The sequence below is a fragment of the Sminthopsis crassicaudata genome, chromosome 4 (genome assembly GCF_048593235.1).
Source record: "Sminthopsis crassicaudata isolate SCR6 chromosome 4, ASM4859323v1, whole genome shotgun sequence".
NCBI lineage: Eukaryota > Metazoa > Chordata > Mammalia > Dasyuromorphia > Dasyuridae > Sminthopsis > Sminthopsis crassicaudata.
In genome coordinates, this window is record NC_133620.1 from 399,499,223 (window position 1) to 399,518,966 (window position 19,744).

At 35.0% G+C, this 19,744-nt stretch overlaps 1 protein-coding gene across 1 annotated transcript; it reads right to left on the bottom strand.

Moving 5' to 3' along the window:
• Positions 1 to 870: 870 nt before the first annotated feature.
• On the bottom strand, positions 871 to 19,715 carry TFB2M (transcription factor B2, mitochondrial). The gene is made up of 8 exons (XM_074262573.1): positions 19,247 to 19,715; positions 14,316 to 14,404; positions 11,543 to 11,693; positions 10,246 to 10,394; positions 9,145 to 9,231; positions 7,629 to 7,688; positions 6,081 to 6,232; positions 871 to 1,736 (listed from the first exon to the last, which is right to left on the bottom strand). Exons 1-8 carry the CDS (start codon positions 19,545 to 19,547, stop codon positions 1,550 to 1,552), a joined length of 1,176 nt encoding a protein of 391 aa, XP_074118674.1. The 5' UTR covers positions 19,548 to 19,715; the 3' UTR covers positions 871 to 1,549.
• Positions 19,716 to 19,744: the final 29 nt, after the last annotated feature.

Here is a 19,744-nt window from a genome sequence, read left to right on the forward strand (position 1 = left end):
TAGAATCTAGTTTCTTAAACTGTGGGTTGAGACCCCAGATGAGATCCCATGAGCGAATGTAAGAGTCACAAAATTATGATTTATTATCACCATCACCATCGTTCAGTATATATTTGACATATATCTGTATACCTGGAATCATGTAAAAATTTTTTGGGTGAAAGGGGTCACAAGTGGAAAATGTTAAGTCCTGTCCTATAAGTATAAAGTATGCCTCCCATAATTGAAAAATGATGGAATAATAATGCAGAATAAAGTACACCTTTTTAGAAATAGCCAATGAGTATATTTATTGATTTTAAGGGTGTCAAACTCAAAACAGAAAGGAGGAGGAGCAACTAAACCATATATGAAGTTCCCTATAGGCCACGTATTGACCCAAATCCACATAGAGATACTATCTATATTCTACTGCATTTTATTTTGTTAAATATTTCCCAATTACATTTTAATCTGGTTCATCCAGTAGTGCTACAGTGCTTTGAAACCTCTGGCTTATTTGGTACAAAGGAAGGATTTTATTTAGAGAGTTGCAGTTGTGTTGCTATGAGCAATTAACTTCTAGCCTTGATCTCTAACGTCTTTTCTAGCTCTAAAATTATAATCCTATGGAGAAAGCCAGATTGCTATTAAGTGTCAGAATCAAGAGATAGATCAGGTCTTTTGATTTTAAATCTAGAACTACTTTGCTTTTAATACGCCAAGCAAGAAATGAAAGGCATGCAAGTATAGTGATTTAACAATATATTCTATATTATGACAAATGGCAGATTAGACCTATGAATAAAATCTTATCAGTTATTCATTCCTTCATCTCACTGACAGGATGAAGTAAATGAATTTTAAAAGAAAATACAAAAAAGAATGTTATGATACTTTATAATTTACATTTCTTTATTAAAATATACATATATGTAATACAACCATATTTTAACAAATTTATATATTATGTTTATATTTGAAAAATTAAAAAGTTTAGGCTTTGTAAGAATAACATAAAACCCATTAGGAAAGAAATTCTGATTTTAAAAGAGCTTAAATAAAATATTTTAAAATTTTATTGTTCAGGTCTTGCAACCATAACTTCACAAACCTGAAATGTAAAACTTGCAATTAATTGAGTCAATCTTATTTGCTTTTTAAGACTGATGAAATGTAACCAGCAATAAATCCATGTGAAAGTATAATTCTTAAATGTGTTCAATTTAAAATGTTGAATAGGGCTGGAATTTAACCTAATAAATTTCCCTCTGATAATTGATTCAATTTACCAAGCAGTAAAGAATTTTACAAAGCAAAAACAAACCGTTAATTTTCAGCTCATCAAATATGTAGTTAAATGAAACTTTTATTTACATATTTTATATATTTAACAGCACCAACTGTTAAAAAAAAAATCAGCATGAATTTTCAGCAAATTTATCCTCTGACTGTAAAACAAAACCATTTATTCCTAGTTAAAAGGACACAAAATTTTCTAACTCATTCCTTTTTAATTTGCATCATAATTTCTGAAAGTAACTTCTCCAGTTAACAAAATCCTTGTGACTTAGGGGCTTGATAGAGTTGCATTTTGTATGAAATGATCATATATCCATTTTTGGGTAAAAGTTTCAGAACGCTCCAAAGCCTCAAAAAGATGTTTAAAGTCTTCTGGGTACAAACTGTCTATAAGTTCATGGTTCTGTTTGTTTAGTTGTTGAAGTAATGCTTCTGGATCACATATACACCATGAGCTGCAAAATATATAAACAGGTTTATTTCATTCCTTTTATTAACATTTTCAATGAATACACAAAGTTATAAAGAACTTATCTTTTAAAATCAACTAGTTATGAATGAATTAAGTTACAAATTCAAAGGTATTATTGTGTTGAATGCCAAAGTCTTAAACAATAGCTACAATGACTTGGAAAATGACAGGCTTGTACTTTTTAAAGGAGATAATCTAATCACATTTTTTTTTTTTGCAACTATTTTTACAAAATGGCTTAAAACTATAATTTCCTTTGTGGTCATCTCTCCTACTTCAACTCAAAATATCAGGCTTACTTTTAACACTGACATCCTCAATTCCATTATATTTATAACACAATATTTGCAAAAAATTCTACTGTAACAAAATTATGAAGTGTGTGAAGATGTGAAGGTGATGCTGAGCTCTCCAAACCCAAGCCAAAAAGAGTGAAAATCTGAGAAGTTCTCAAAAAAGATTGCACATACTCTTCTAAAACTAGTGTGGCTAAATATGAAGGCACTCATCATTAGCTAGTTGGTCAATTAAGCAGTGCATTTTTTGGTAAGGGTGACAAAAATTAAAATGGCCCTCAAAAACTATGCAGCCCCTTTATACAGTGATAGTGTCTAAAGGCATTAACAATCACACATAATTTTTAGACTACTAAATAAACGTTCACTTAGCAGCAAGATATTTGTTCATTAATTAATTACTCTATTGCTGGAGGGATTGAATCTCCTGGATACTGACACTATCACTACAAATCAAACATGAAAACATAAAGTAGACACATCTAAATGGAAGGAAGACTCATTGATTTTCTTTTGAGAAGTCAATAGAGAAACTGAAAGAATCTGGGTTCATTGAAGGGCAAAATGAAACATTTCATTGTTTCACTTAGTAATCTTCTCTGTACACCAATGTCTACTGCACAGGATGAAGGAGAAAAATTATGGGGAAAATTCAACAAAATCCTCCAAACTAATCTATTATACCTTGATATTTTGAGATTCCATTGTCAAAGAGATAATATGAAGGAGGATAGAGAAAAATATGGTGGAAATATGGTTCAGAATTCAGAAACTACAGGTCAGAAACTTGTATGTTAACCTAAAGCATCGTGCCTATATAGCATTGGTATTTTTTTTAAAGGTTAGGAAGACTTTAGTTATGACAAATACCAAACAATATAAACAAAAAATGAAACTGATGCTTTCTCAATAGACAAATTAAAAAGTATTCATTTAGCATTTACTATGTGCTAAATAATGGCAATACTAAGAATGCCAAAAAGTTAGTCCCTGCCCTCTAGAAGATTGTATTATAAAGTGAAAAACAAAATATAAACAACCAAAATAGGAGATCTGAGAGAGAAAAGCATTAAGAATTAGAAGAACTAAGAGAACAGAGCTTTTTAAATTGTGTATTGCAAATTCATATGGGGTCTTGTAATTCAATATGGGGATAGTGAAATTATGGTTTATCATTAGTAAATGTTTGAATTGTATTCCTACTTTACATACCAATATACCCAGGATTACATAAAAATTTCTGAGTGAAAATAGGTCATGAATGGAAAATTTTAAGAAGTCTTGTCCTAGAATATGTGGTGTTTGAGCTGATTTTTGAAGAAAGTCCAGGAAACCAAGATTAATTTATTAAACAGGAAATCACTGGATGCCACGGTAAGCATCCTCAGGTATGGCAAACCATTCACAGAACGAATTATCTTTCCCCCAAAAATTCACTTCTTTTCTGAAATTCCCTGTTCCTATCAAAGAAGCTGCTACCTTTCTAGTCATCAAATTCAAAAGCCTCGCATATCATCTCATCTGCCAGATCTTGTTGCTTCTATTTTCACATTTACAACTACCTGTTTCTCACCACATATACAAATTTTCCCCTATTCAAGACCTCACTATATCTTGTCTAAACTTGGAATAGCTTTTTCATTGATCTCCCTTGTCTCAAATCAATCCTGCCCAACTACCAAAGGAATATTCCTAAAGTGAAGCTCTGATAATTTCCTACTTCCCAATAAATACCAGGGCTCTCTATATTATCTTTAGGTTCAAATGTAGATTTCCTTATTTGTCGTTCAAAGCTCTTCACACAATTTGGCTTCAATTTACTTTACTCACCCTAATGACACATCACTTCCTTTCATACACACCAAAATCCAGTTAAACTGATTTTCTTACTGTTCTTTATACATGACAACTTATCTTTTAAATCCATGGTTTTGCCCTGGCTCTTCCCCTTTCCCATAATGCTCTGCCCCCCTCTCTCTCTCTCTCTCTCTCTCTCTCTCTCTCTCTTTCTGCTTTTAGAATACTTTCCATTTACTCTGAATGTACCTTGTACACGCATACATGTCTCCCTTATTAGAATGTAAGTTCCTTGAGGGTAAGAGCCGTCTCTTTGTACCATAGCACACAATAGTGCTCATACTTAGTAAGCATTTAAAAGTTGTTTGTGGACTTTCCTGATCCCCTAACTATCACCATTTGACTCTACCAAATTACATAATCACCAGTTTGCCGATTAACTGTCTTCTCCAAGAGAATATAAGCCCCTGAAGGGCAGGGACTTTGGTCCTTTGGACTTCACTTTGGTCTTTGTAGCTCCAGCACTGATAATCTGCAAGTAGCCAGAGTCTATTAACTAGAATCCTAAAGCTCTGTCCTAAACCACCTTTGCTTTCTACACTTTCTCTAGGTGTAGTATCAAAGTCTAACATAATTCTGGCACATAATAGATACTTAAATGTTTGTTTGTTTTTGTTTGGTTTTTTGACTAACTACTTGGAGCAATTTATAACATTTCTTAAAATTCAGATCAATATGTTTTTAATGGTAACTACTTGTGTAAGCAATTACTTAAATTAAACTTGCTTTGTCCTTGCTGACAACACATTAATCCATCATTGTTTTTTTTTCCCCCTCACTTCTATTTTCTCTTCTTTCTGATCTCATCTTCACTACTATGCATTATATTTGAAAGGAAATATACTTTGAAACCACATTTAGATTCAGGAAATACTCTTTCCCACACATTTAAAAATCTACCTTCACGGTTTTTTCCCAAATGATATGGGAACATGTCCTTTGAATAAGCCACACAAAATACTGCCTTTGGAAATTGTCCTCAACTTTTTCTTCTCTACTCCTATTATGAACATTCTTTTAACCAACAATATAGTTCCCTTTCATATGTGTTTATAATTTTATAATATTTAAAACTTTTTCTAAGTTTGCATCTTAATTTCATCTCAAGCCCTGACAGCATCTAGTTTTATACATGGTACTTCATATTTTTACAATCTCTAGTTTTGACTCACAACAAAAAATTCACCAGGCAACCAGAAACTTGCTTCCAGAAATGTGGTGTATTTTTTTTTAAACCAAAAACTGCTAAAATTTTTCATATTTCAAAAGATGTCTAATTTCAAAAAGTTGTCTAAAAGATGTAAATAACAGCTTCTCTACATATGGCACTGAATGTGATAAGCTAATAAGGTGCATTTTAAATAATGAATAGTAATACAAAACTTGCATTACCTACTTCACATGTTGTTATGAGGATCAAAATGAGACTACAGGATATCTGAAAAAGCTATTAGAGCCTAAAACTGTATTAAGACTTTTGGAATAACCTATAGATATAAAGCATTTGCTAACTGTAAAGTGCTTCACAAGTACCATATAATTATTGTTCAGTTAGTTCTATCTTTCTATCCCCAAAAAGTTGGGCATGTAAAGAGACTGTTTTTAAACATGTATGTGTATTTAAGAGAAAGCAGGAAAAAGATGATACAGTTTACATTTATAATTTCCTTTGGAACTTCAGGTTCATGTAACTTTTTGGCCTAGAGTTGTGAAGCAGGGAGCTACCTCAGTGTCACTCTTTGCCTGTCTTAGATGTAAAACTTCTAGAAACCCACTGAATCTTAATTACACCAATGAGAAAATGAGACCCCAGAGAAGTTAAATAACTTGCCTATGGTCATTAGGTCTCTGCATCAGAATTCAAACTCACGTCTTCTTGATTCGAACTCCAATTACTATGCTCCTAACAAACAACAGCCTATTTCTTTTATTTGACTTAGGGCAAAGACAAAGTAAGTTAAATTTAATTAACTCCTGATGACTGATGCAAAAAAGGAATTTAATTTACGATTTCAGAGAAGTGGAAAAAAAAAATGAATGATGTGTGATTAGAGGGGAGGAGAAAATAAGGATCCAGTGCTTCATTCTAAGCTAATCAAATATACAAAACCAATTCTGTAGTATTAGTGAAATATCAATTCTCAAATGAACTCACCCTTTTTTTTAATACTTACCTAAACATATCAATTAATTTAGATTTTCTCTTGATAAGACATTGTTTAACCAAGCACATAAAATTATATGAGTTTACAGGTGTTAAATTATCTGTAAATAAATTTCTTCGAGGAGTTAAACGAATAAAACATAGATGCTTATTTTCCAATTCCTGGAGAGAATAAAGTTTAAAAAAAAAAAAGAAGGAAAGGAAGAAAAGTTTAGACGAAAAATATCGCTAGGACAAGAACCAGACCCTGTGTTAATTTAACTAGGATTCTGGGTCAGAGGTGGAGGGAGGAGAGAGAGTAAGAGCCAGAACTCTAGGTTGACATCATCTCTCTGCCACCAACTGTCTGGGTGAATCTTGGCTAATCACTTCACTTCAGGGAAACCTCAGTTTCCTAAGACCAGACAAGATGGCCTATGATAATCTATAATGTAATTCTTAAATTGTACTAATTTTATTTAAAAAAAAAAAAAATCTGTAATATCTTAGGATGCTGCAGAAGCAAAAGAAACTCAGTATCCTCTTGATTAGTTTTATAGGTTTTAAATCATCCAAATATAAGTTTACTAACTTCCATAACTTATATTAACAAATATTAAAATAAAAATCAAGGTTATGACTGAAGTATCAGAAATTTCTGAGTTCAAGTCAAAGAACAATATCAAAAACACTTTTAAATCTAAAAGGTCAGGGACAAAAAGATAAATTTAATCTTTAAATTGAGTTGACAAGTCTGTACAAAGTAATCTTTATGATCTATTTAACACAAAGAAACCTGGAAGTCAGTTAAAATAAAGAGTTCAACATCCTTTAAGGAATATTTTCATTTATACTGTGATAGTCATTATGAATATTCTCTTAGTTCTCCCCAATGAACTGAGGATTGTAGATATCCTATTATTTCACTCCAGATAATTTCATAGAAATGTAAATATTACTTTTCACAAGTCACATTATTCAAATTTAAAAACATAATATTTTCACAATTTCTTAGGTATGACTATTTCAAATATTAAAGTTTTCATTTTCAATGCACTAACATTTTAAGTATTCCTAATGAAATACAAAAAAAATCCAAAAATTTCTATCTTTATCAAAACAAAAGTAAATTTAAAAATTTTTTTTCACATTAAAAAAAAATAAAGAGAATCCACGCATTTTGATGTAAAATGGTTTTTTTTTCTACACAGCTATCATTTCTTGTTCATTTTTTCGCCTCTTTTGTATAGTAATGTTCTTTTTTTATAGCTTTTTATTTACAAAACATATGTATGGGTATAATTTTTCAACATTGACCCTTGAAAAACCTTCCATTTCAACTTCTCCCTTCTTTCCCCCTCAATCCCCTCTCCCAGATGGCAGGTAGTCTAATACATGTTAAATATGTTAAAGTATATGTTAAATCCCATATATGTATACACGTTTATACAGTTATCTTTATAGCTATCATTTCTTAATGATTCTTCTAGTCCTCTCCCAACAAATATTCCCCTGTAACAAAGTAGTTAAATAAGACAAATCAACACACTCATCATGTCTGTAAAGCATTGCTTCTTACCTTGTTCTTTAGTGATACCAGTGATCCATTTTTGAAGGTTACAAAAGATGATAAAGGTTCCTTGGGAAAACAAAGAAACAAATCTCACAAACTGTTTTAAGTTCACTTCCACTAAAACATTTATTCCTGCCTTATATCTATGTTACCTATGTTGGGCTTTATTAATACAGCATATTTTTAAAATAAGATTTTAAAACATGAGTTGCAATTTTTTGGGGGGTGGGTAATGACTTCATTCCTCTGTATTACCAGCCCCAGAAGTCCATAAATTCATTCTACTCCTGCATTTTTCACACTGAGAGTATGCTCCACCCTTGTGTCTCTGATTGGCTGGTTATTCCTAGAAAAGGAGGATATCCAGGTCGTTCATGTTCTCATTCTTGAGCCTGGATCTGACTCTTTTCCTGTAGTTCCACCTCTTTAGAAAGTTTGCTTTTAAATAATGTTCTCTCCCATTAAAATGTGAGTTCCTTAAGGGATGTATATATTCCTAGAGCTTAGTATATTACCTAGTACTCAGTAAGCATATAATAAATGACAGTTTAATTTTATAATGATCTTTTCAAAAAAAGATCATACAAAATGAAAACTTAAAAAAAACAACTTCCACTTACATAATTTTTTTTCTTTTATGTATAAATCTAACTCCTCCATTTAGTCCAACACAGAAAGAGAGACAGTATAGAGAAAAGAGTGCTCAGCACAGAATTTTTGAAGAGAATCATTGGTAAGGGGTTCCAGGAAGAAAATCTAGCAAAGTAGACCAATAAGGAGATGCTCCCATAAGGAGCAGTCAGAAATGTATAAGGAGAAAAAAAAAAAAAAAACAGTCATTTAAAAAAAAAAAAAATGGAGAGGAGTTAAATTTAGGAGACCATGGTAAACAGTATCAAGAGCTTGGTCAATAGGGATCAAATTCCAGAAGAATGTCTAGTCAATAAGCATTCATTAAGCATTTATTAAGTACCTACTCTGTGCCAAGCACTATGCTAATGAAAAAAATTAAAAGGCAAAAAGTCCTTGTTTTCAAGGAGTTTGCAGTCTAAGGGAGTGGACAACATGAAATCAACTATGAAAAACAAGTTTTATGCAGAATAAATTGGAGATAATCTCAGAGGGAAAAGTGGATCAGGAAAGACTTCTTATAAAAGGTGAATTTTAGCTAAACTTTAGCTAAAATTTGCAGGAGGATAGGAAGCTAGGAGTTAAAGATGAGGAGGAAGAGAACTGTCATTATGCAATATTTGTGTAAAGACCTCAGCAAAGAGTTGAGGTCAAGAAGAATAAGACCTAAGAAAAAGATACCATATCTAGCAATTAAGAAATCACTATTAAGTTGGAAGACAGCAGATTAAGTTGGTAAGGCTAGAAGCCAGACTGCAAAAAACTGAGAAATGAGAGAAAAAATGTAGAGACAGAAGATATAGATAGCTTTTTCTTGGAGCTCTGATATAAGAAAAAGGTAAAGTACAGGATGTTAGTTAGGGTTAAGAGAAATAATAATAATTTTACTCACCATGTGCAAAAGCTTTATCTCACAAGCTGTTTGCCAGAGAACACTTATGGGTTGATAATACTTTTCACCTGGCTTTGAAGTGATTTTCTGACCAAAAAAAATATTTATAAATTACATATTATTAAAATCCTTCACAGTCATTTAACATTCAAGTCTGACACTATTCTAATATCTAAAAGTAAAAGCTATGAATCTAAATTAACAAAAATGTTTATATCCATTATTTTACTGGGTTCTGTGTCTTAGTTAACTTCTAAAAAACCTATATGGTGTATTAAACTTTATTTTTTTTTGTTTGTTTGGTTTTTTGCTGAGGCAATTGGGGTTAAGTGACTTGCCCAGGGTCACACAGCTCGGAAGTGTTAAGTATTTGAGGCCACTTTTGAACTTGGGTCCTCCTGACTTCAGGGCTGGTGCTCTATCCACTGCACCACCTAGCTGTCCCATGTATTAAACTTTAATATTTAAGCAAAACAGATTTCCTTTAAACTATTTTAAAATTACTTTCACTACTTATAGCATGGTATGAGAAAAATCTCATAATAAAGATAAAATGATAATGGTTAAATAATCAATGCATTCTCAAATATTTATTGTCTCCAATGTGCTTCCCATTTTCAGCTTCCTTTTGTGTGTTATCTTCCCCTATGAGATTGTAAGCTCCTTGAGAGTATAAGTCTATCTTTCTACTTGTATGTGCAGTCACAGTGCTTAACATAGCAGCTGACACATAGTAAGCACATAATAAATGCCAACTGACTGATTTATGTCTTTAAAGCATACAAATATGACCAGTTCTGAAATATAATTATAAATATTAATCTATTAATAGTTCTACTTATATAGTGCTTTTAAGGTTTGCAAAGTTTTAAATATATTGTATCATTTGGTCTTCACAAAACTTGTAAGGTAAATGCTATTACCATTCCCACTTTTCAGAAAAGGAAACTAAGTTACAGAAAGATTAAATGACTTTCAAAATATCATTAATTTAGTAAGCATCTGGAGGGAAATTCAAACAAGCCAAGGTCTTCCTGATTTTAAGAAACTCAATAGAGAACTGTTACCAGAATAGTTAGCAGTTGATTTTTAGTAACATACCTTGTATTCTTTTTCACTAATAAACATATTTAATTCTATCCGTCCATAGTTATATATGGAACTACAAGAATACAGGTCATATAATAATTTCCAAAGTACATTTCTTTCGCTTTTAGTTGGGAGGAATCCAACTATCTTTACAGGAACATCTGTTAGGAAAACATGCAACAATATGTAAATAAAAATTCTGCATATTTTTTTCTCTGTAACAGAATTGTAAAAGATTAATAAATGAACAAACAAATCAGTCTTCAGAAAATCCTACATACTTTACTTCAGAAAACTAAATTCTAACTTCTTAGAGCCTCTCACTTTAATATAGAAAGACTACGTTCAACTTAATAATGATGTATAACTATCTTGAATATGCTTCTCTTCTCTCTTCTTACTGCCGTCAACATAGTACAGAGCTTTATTACCAAATGTCAAGATTACCTTCTAATTAGTCTTTTTCCCTCCCTTCTCATCTTCCCTATCCACTAGCTACCCATAAATCATTTACATTGTTGCCATATAAATATGATTGATTTTCTTATTCAAAATCCCTTCAATGGTTCCCTTTTATTACTGAATAAAATTTGTCACTTTTTATTGTTGTTTAGTTGTTTTTCAATCATATCTGACTCTTCATGACCCCTTTTGAGTATTCTTGACAAAGATACTGGAGCAGTTTTCTATTTCCTTCTCCAGCTCATTTTAAAAATGAGGAAATTGAGGCAAATAGGGTGAAGTAACTTGCCCAGGGTCACATAGCTCGAGGTGCCTGAAACCACATCTGAACTCATGTTTTCCTGATTCCAAACCCTATGTTCTATTCACTGTGCCAATTAGCTGCAGTGGATAGTGAAGTGATAAGTGGCTATCACTTATCTTTATATCCTTAGCCAACATTTTCTTTCCAGATAAATCTCATGCTATTCTCTTCCCAATATGGTATACTCCTACTCAGACTTTACTTATTGTCTCCTTTTATACCCATCTTTCTACTCACTGTCTGGAATGCTACCTCCCTACTATTCCTCTGTTTCCATCCTAAATCACCCCTCTTTATTGGCTAAAATCCTATTTAATAATTAGAGCCTAGCTCCCATTTTGTATTCCTTTCTTCAATACAGAATGCTCTTTATATAACAACAAAGAAATTCTTGTTGAAGCTGAATATTCAGATATCCAGCATACTTCTATATTAAATAAAAACATCTGTTGTCTTTTTATTCACATTCACAAGCATGTAATACATAAACCTATTAGCAAAATGTTTGTTTATTTATTTATTTAAACAAACAACAAAATTTACCTGCGGCCCATGGAACTTCTTTTATTCCCAAATTCTTGAAAAGTGTTTCGGTATACATAGCAGGTGGTGATACTGTTCTATTACTAATATCTCGAAGGAAGAAGTCACAGTAAATTACTTCTAGTTGTCCATCTAGACGGTTTTTTAAGGTCTAGAATAAAAAGTAAAAATTTAAAAATCTTTATAAACTCTGTAGAATATTATACCTCAGAATTATTTATCAAGTTTTACTGAGGTAACATTAACATTATGATTAAAGCCCACCTTAGACCATGCAGTTTTCAGTTCTTGCACTGACACATACTAGTTATGGGACCACCAACAAATCTCAGGGCAACTCTATATGGTTTTCAACAAGTTGCTGATTCCTACCAGTGAAGAGAATTTCCATGTTGGGAGTTCAACACATCAATAAAAACATAGCTTTAGACTAGAACATGGACATTTATAAGCTCTAATTAAATCAGGATAATGGAGAGATAATGGAGGAAATGTTCTTCCTAGGATCACACATATAGTAAACTTGAGCTTCCAGACTTGATCAAGTTCAATACTCTACAATTCCCTTCCAGTTGTATTACTAACATTTTGAACTTCAGCTGCAATCCTTCCTAGGAATACAGCTTTTCTTAGCCTTGAACATTTCTCTACTGTAGCAACCCCCTTCTCCCTTCTTCTATTGCAGAGTTCCTCCCTTCTATTGCCGAGTTCCTCCCAGAGCCTCCATTTTGGACAGAGACCCAAAATGACCAACCTTTATTCCCCTCTCAACTGTGCTTCTAGAGAGACCCTATGCTGGCTACCTTCATAGCTTACCTTCTGTTTCCTTTTGTAGACTGTCTTCCTCCAATAGAATGAAAGCTTCTTTAGGGTAGGCACTGCCTTTTTTTTTTTTTCTCTCATAATAGTAAATTCAAACACAGGGCCCAGCACATGGTAAATACTTGTTGCCTGATACCTTATATAAAGCCTTCTCTTAGTCAATACCAAGATTGTAGAACAACAAAGATTTAACTTTAAATAAACTATGAACCAAAGTTCTAGTTCCATCAATACATCTATAATTACTTGGCAAGCTTCTAGCCCTGTTTATTGTGCTAAGCTCTGCATCCCAATTTCTTTTCAGACATTTCAAACTTAAAATGTCCAAAATAAAATTCATTCATTCTTTCCCCAAGCCTCAACCTCTTCCAACCTCCCTACTACTGGTGATAGTACCACCACCTCCCCAGGCACTCAGGCTTGCAACTTGGATCCATCCTATACTCCTCACTCTCTCTCTTTCCATAGGATCAAACCACTTGCAAATCTTACTTTTTCTACTTTCACCACGTCTCCTACATACAAGGGCAAATGAGGGCAAAGAGGATAGAAACCCCAAAGTTAGGAATCTTGAGTTCAATCTAACCTCAGATGCTAGACTTTTCAGAGGCTACTTAGACAGTATGAACCTGGCCAAGTCCTCTCACCTTCATTGGACTCAAATGTAAAATGGGAATGATAATAGGACCTACCTTGCAGGGTTATTGGGACAACAAAACCAGATAAATTTGTAAAAGTGCTCTCAGTATACTACTTAGCACAATAGGATGTCAATGCTTATTCCCTTCCCTTCCTCTACTCTTTCAACCCAACCACCCTTATCCTGCCCTCTCAGAGAAAGATTTAACCATTTTAGAGGTAGTTAGCATAGAAAATAGTTGTGTGCCTAGAATCAGAAAGATCTAAGTTTAAATCCAGCCTCAGACCTTTACTAATTGGGTGAGTCAGGACAAGTCACTTAATCTCTGTTTACTTCAATTTTCTCAACTGTATAATGGGGATAATAATAGCACTTACCTCACAAAGTTATTGTGAAGATCAAATGACAACATTTGTAAAAAGCACCTAGCACAACACCTGGCATGTGGTAGGTACTATATAAATGCATATTTCCTTCCTTTACCCCTTCTCAGGGACATACAGTTTGCAAAAGTCTAAGGCTAGAAACAAAAATTTATTAAGTGTTTACTATCTACCAGGTATTGTGCTAAATTATGACAATAAAAAGAATGGGAAATACACATTTCCTAAAGACATCTTTTATTTTAAATTATACAGAAAGAATGATTTTTTTCTGTTGAATAAAAGAGATGCAATATAAATACACACACACACACACACACACACACACACACACAAAGAGACACATATACATGTATGCAGAAAGAATTAATAGAAGATAATCAAAGAGGATAGGCACTAGCTGAGAAAGAGACTAGAAAGTCATCTTGCAAAAGGTTTCAGCTGAGTCTGGATACATAAAGAGAAGGAGAGAGAGTATTCTAGGCAGGCTTAGGAAATAACCAAAGAAAAAGCAAGAACTCATGAGATGGAGCATCATGTAAGAGGAAGAACACCTGTGCTATTGGATCACAGAGTATTTGAAGGGAAAATAAAGACTAAGGAAACTGTAAAGTCAGTTAATAATCAACTAAATAGATTTAAAAACATAAACTTACTTTAGATTACATTTTGTGTGTTATTTTATTCCTTGTTTGGTTATTTTTCTTTGTTGATGATTAAATTCATAATATCCTAAAAGGGGGGGGGGGGAGAGAAAGGAACACCAGTCTTCTAATGCCCCATGCAATAGACTTTCTTAGAAGGAACTTTGTAACAAACCAATGAGAAATAAAATGAACCACAAGTACTTAGTTCCACTTTCCTAGACAAGGAAAAGTTAACCATTTTTGTACACACAAATTTATTTTAAGAAACTAAAATTATGTACCATTAAATATTGAAGAAAAGTCAAGTCACTTTCAAGTGCAACTACTCGTAAACCAGCATTGAGTAATGCAGAAGTAATCATTCCAGGTCCTAGGATGTGAAAAGAAAATTTATTATTTTGGGGAACAACAGCATAATTTTCAATTTAGGAAATGTTATATTCTTTTATTTCAATCAATCAATCAGTAAACATGCATTTATTACCTGCCTAATATATACGAGGCACTAGAATTGTAATAGAAAAGTGAGCAATTTAATATATAAATACTAAAATAAAAGCCCTCAACTTTATTAAAAAAAAAAAAAAAAAAAAAAGGTTTTACATTAATTTAAAATGTTGGGGTTTTTTGTACTAACACGTTAAAACTGACCTTTGATAGTTCTACACTTTTGCTATCAGGTGAAGCACTAGGAAGGGAGCACGCACACTGACTCTCATTAGCTGTAAGCCTGAGCAAGTCACTTATCCACACATTCGATTTCTTCAGTATTGTGGCAACAATCTGTTCCCATAAGTTTAATGATGATCTCCATATCCAGCCTTATTATTTCTCCTGAGCGCCAGTCCTATATAACTACCTGCTTATTAGACATTTCAAACTGGATTAAACTCAACATGTCCAAAAGAAAACTCATTATCTTTCCTCACAAAATCTGTTTTCAATTTTTTTTTAATTTTTGTTGAGAATACTATCATTCTTCAAACCATACAGATTTGCAACTTCAATATCATCAAATCCTCATTCTCATCACCTAATTCTAATCACCTGACAAATCTTGTCCCTTCTACTTCCACAGAAATTATGATACATTTCCCTCTTTATTCAGTAACACTATTGCAATCCTATTTCAGATCCTAATCATCCCTTCCCTGGTCTATTGCAATGTTCTCTTTCCCTTCACTCCACTTTAAGCAATCATACCAGTTAGTACAATGCTTTTCCTAAAGCATGATTCTGACCATCATCCCCCTACTTAATCAACTTGAGAACCTTCTTATTATTTCTAGGGATCCACTATCAAATATTCTGTTTGAAATTTAAAGTCTTTCACAACCTAGCATCAACCTATTTTACACAGTACTTTCCTTCATATATCCATATGTATATGGCCAACTAATCTGGCTTTCTTGCCGTTCCTTATAGAGCACTCCATCTTGTCTCAATATCCTTGCACTGGCTTTCTTTGTCTAGAAGAAACTCTCTTCTCATCACTCTTAGAATAACCTAGGTTCTTCCAAGGTTCAACTCAAATACCACCTTCAAGATGGTCCGGATTCCCCAGAAACTCCTGCCTTTCCTAATGTACTGATTCTCATCTTGTCTTGCTGACATTTGGACACATACATATACATTTGAAAACACACATACAGATATATGGATGTGTGTTTGAGTGCATTCAAATAAATGAGAGCCATTTGGACATAGTGCCCTTGTCATAACCTAGCAAAGTGACAGGCAAGAAACGATTTTTGACTGGGTTTTTTTTTAATCACAGCAATGTAGAACCATTGTGCTTTCAATATAAACCTTAACTTTCTAAGTCTTTATCACACTAAGGTAAGGAAAGAGGCTAATGAAATTTTTTAATCCCATGGATAATGGAATGAATCATACCTGAACTAGGGTAAGATACTAATATGATTTCTATTTGTTAAATTAATACCTAATTAATGTCTTAAAACAATAACTGATACAGAGCATGTTTGAGTTTTGGCAAAGGGGATTATCATCCTTGGAACCAGAAAAATCTTTTCAAGTCTTACCTCTAAAATATAATGGCCTTGTGAACCTAGGCAATTCACTTAACCAGGCAAATCTCTATTCTAAAACAAGAGTTCTAAATTTGGGCCCATGATATTCTGAACCCATATCTAATATCCAACAGGCCCACAGGTAGATTTCAATACCTGGATGGGGGAAAATCACATGTTTACTTCACTATGACTGGTTTCTATTGTATTCCTATATATTAGTGCATTTAACAAGTTTCTGAGAAGGGTTTCACCAATTTGCCCCACTCTAAGACTAAAAGATACTGACCTATTATTGGTAGAGGCAGTGTCCTCATTTCAGCCTGTGATCTTAGGCAAATAGCTTTGCTTCACTTAGCCTCAGTTTCCCTATCTGGGAAATGAGCTATTTGATCTCTAAAGCAGCCAGGCAGCACAATGCATAGAGCACTGGGTCTCAAGTGAGGAGACCTAAATTCAAATCTGGCCCCAGATTACTAGCTGTGTGACTCTGGGCAAATAACTTAGCCTCTCTGCCTCAATTTCTTCAATTGTAAAATGGGGATAATAGTAATACTTCACCAGGGTTGTTGTGATTAAATGAGATGGTTTTAAAGAGCTTAAAGGCACAGGGCCTGGCAAATAGCAGATACCATAAAAATGCTTATTTCTTCCTTACTCTCTACCTCTATGATGGATTAAGAGAGATCATTTTATTTGCAAGCCAGGAAGGTCTCAGACAATCACTAATCACTGGAACATAGGCAATTAACAGTCTGAACCAGAGTTTCCTCATCTTTAAAATTAGGATAACAATGGCCAGGGCAACCTTCATCTGGTTGTGAGGCACAAAGGAGACAAGATACAAAAATTGCTTTAGGGAAAAGCAGATGGATTTCATCAGCATACATGAGGAAGGCTAAAATGAGGGCTATGTCTGTACCAATAACAGGTCAGTACCTTTTAGTCTTAGAGCAAGGTGGGTGGAACCCTTCTTAAAATCATGTTAAATACACTAATACATAGGAATAAAATGGACTATTGGTGCAGTAGGTAGAGAAAGGGTAAATGAGTCAAAAGGGCCCAAGTTCAAATCCAACCTGACCCAGTACATTTAACTAGCTGTGTGACCCTGACAACGTCACTTCATCCTATTACTTGGAACAAAACAAAAATTCCTTACTTCAAATACAGTACTCTAGCTTCTATTTCATCTATAGTTGCTCCCATTCCACTTCAATCATACATATCAGACATAAGTGTTTCACTTCCATGTACTTTGTACTTTTATATTTCTATGGCTGCGTAGAATCTTTTATCTCCATTTTTTTCCCTCTATACCTTATTCTTCCTCCTAAATTTAATCTTTGCCTTCACAACTTTCAATCCCTCCATGTCTCAGTATTACCTGAAGCCATCACCTTTGCTCTGATTATACTTTCCTCCTTTTCCATTTGTTGATCCTTGGTGAGCCAGTTCAACTCAGAACTAATCTCCTATTCTTGAATTACTTGATCCCCTGTCTTCTCAATAATTCTGCTTTCCCCGCCCCCTGATCTTGTATTATTTCCAGCATCTGCAGATTTCCCTATTAGTAAACTGCTCAACAGTAATGGAGGAAATTAAAAAATCCTGCTGACTTAGTCCTTATAAATTTATACTGTTCTAACTTAACTGGGCTCCACTACACAAAGGAACCCTACCATTCCTCCCTATTTGATTCTCTGTCTCTCTCACCATGTGGCTACTCCACACTTATTCATTCCCTCTGTATCCAAGAATACTTCCAGACCTCATCTTCTCGGATGAGGACTTCATTTCATGCCTTCATCAAAAATATAAAGGTCATTCTAAACAAGCTACTTTTCTCTTCTCATTTTACATCAACCTGACATTATCCCTTACTATCTTCTCCATTACTCCAGTCTTTGCAAAGACATGCATCCTCTCCGCATCCATAAAAACAAACACACAAAAGCCCAACCCACAAAAGATCCAATTACACTGCTTCAATATTCCTTCTCTTCTACTCCCCTTGAAAAATACTCTCCAATCAATCTATGCTTTCACTTTCTGGATCCACTCTTCTAAATCCTCTACAAATTGGCTTTTGGCCTAATTCAATGAAAATGCTCTCTTCAGTTACCAATGAATGATTGTAATTGCCAACTCTAAAAGACCTTTTCTTGTTCCTCTCATCTTTCTTGTAGCATGTGGCATTGATAACTATCTTTCTGAATACTCTCTCTGCTCCAGGTTTTTAACTGTTCTCTCCTGTCTTTCCCACCAGTCACTTATTTTCCTTGATCTGCCTTTATATCACACTATTTGTGCCACGAACTCTAGATGTGACCCAACACTCTCTGCCCTGGATCCTCTTCTGTTTTCTCAAAATACTCTCTCATTTAGGGACGTAGTCAGGTCTCATGGGTTCAATTATCATCTCTATTACTCACACCTATTTAGCAAACCCTAATCTCTTTTGAGCTACACTGCTGCACATATTTGTATGTATATCTCCAGGAAAAGGTTAGAGATTAAAGACTTTAACTTATCTTTAGAGAGCACAGTGAAATGGAAAAGCATTAAACTTAAGAATCAAAAGAGCTTAGTTAGATCCTCGCTAGGCTCCTGACTACACCAGTGCTCCTGCATAAAACACTTAACTTCTCTCTGCCTCTGTTTCCTCACCAGAAAAACGAAAGGGGTTCCTTGCAGCTCTATTTGTCTACACTGTCCTCATAAAGTCCGCTGAGGAGGAACAAGATACCTCTATGTGCCAGCAAATCCTTCACAGACCTGGAATCTTTAGAACAGTAACCAAAAAATGTAACAGATCAAAACTAACAAAAGGAAACTGATTTCAGCAAATGACTAGCATTGACTCAAGCACAAATGAAATGGGAGGGGGTTGGGAATGTGTCCGAGGCAGGGAAGTGTGTGGACGGGATATCGGGCCTGGATTCGGGAGGACCTGACAACAACTTCTAGCTGTAGGACCCTAGGTAAGTCACAAGAGAAAGAGTGTTAGGCAAGACTCGAGAGGCGGTGAAAAGCGCCCAGGGTATTCTGAACTAGTCTAACAGGGGCAGGGCCTCCTCGGTACAACGGGGCGGTCACACAGGCCCGAACTTGAACGCGGTAGGCCGGTGCCCGGTGGAGCCCCACGCTCCCTCCTCGCCCGCAGCAGCCTCACCCACCGGGATTGCACTCTAGGACCCGCGGGCCGGCTCCAGGAGGCCCCGCCTGCAGCAGCCGCGCCACGGTGTTCGCCACTTGCGCGCTGCCCGGGAAAAGCCGCTGCCATTTCCCATTGTTCGAAGGCGCCCCCGACTTCCCCGCTTTCGGTAAGGACCGTAGTTCCACGCACGACTGGGACAGGCACCGGCGAGGTCGCGTCAGGAAGCCCGCGCCCGTCTGCCGGCGGCAGTGGCGAAAGCAGGCTCCGACCGCTGTAGCCAGTGACAAGCGCGCGGGAAGCCCACTCACTGACACCCACATCTTCTCCTCCTCACGGTCTGCCTGTCGGAGCCAGGGCCGGAGCTGGATCCCGGGCCGGGGCCGGGGCCGGGGCTGAAGCCGGGCCCGCAAACACCAACTTCATTCAACTAGCCGCACGCGTACGACCTTTCAGACCGTGCGCAGAGCGGAAGTAAACAGAACTCTCGGCGCATGCGGCTAAGTCCCTCCCAAGCACT

Bases quoted from the DNA above. Each gene is read 5' to 3' on its own strand.
- TFB2M (XM_074262573.1), bottom strand. From the start codon at position 19,547: ATGTGGGTGTCAGTGAGTGGGCTTCCCGCGCGCTTGTCACTGGCTACA. The intron at 14,405-19,246 runs GTGGGTGAGGCT...TTCACATCCTAG, and splicing joins GGTCCTAGAGTGCAATCCCG to GACCTGGAATGATTACTTCT. The intron at 7,689-9,144 runs GTGAGTAAAATT...TGTTTTCCCAAG, and splicing joins AGATAAAGCTTTTGCACATG to GAACCTTTATCATCTTTTGT.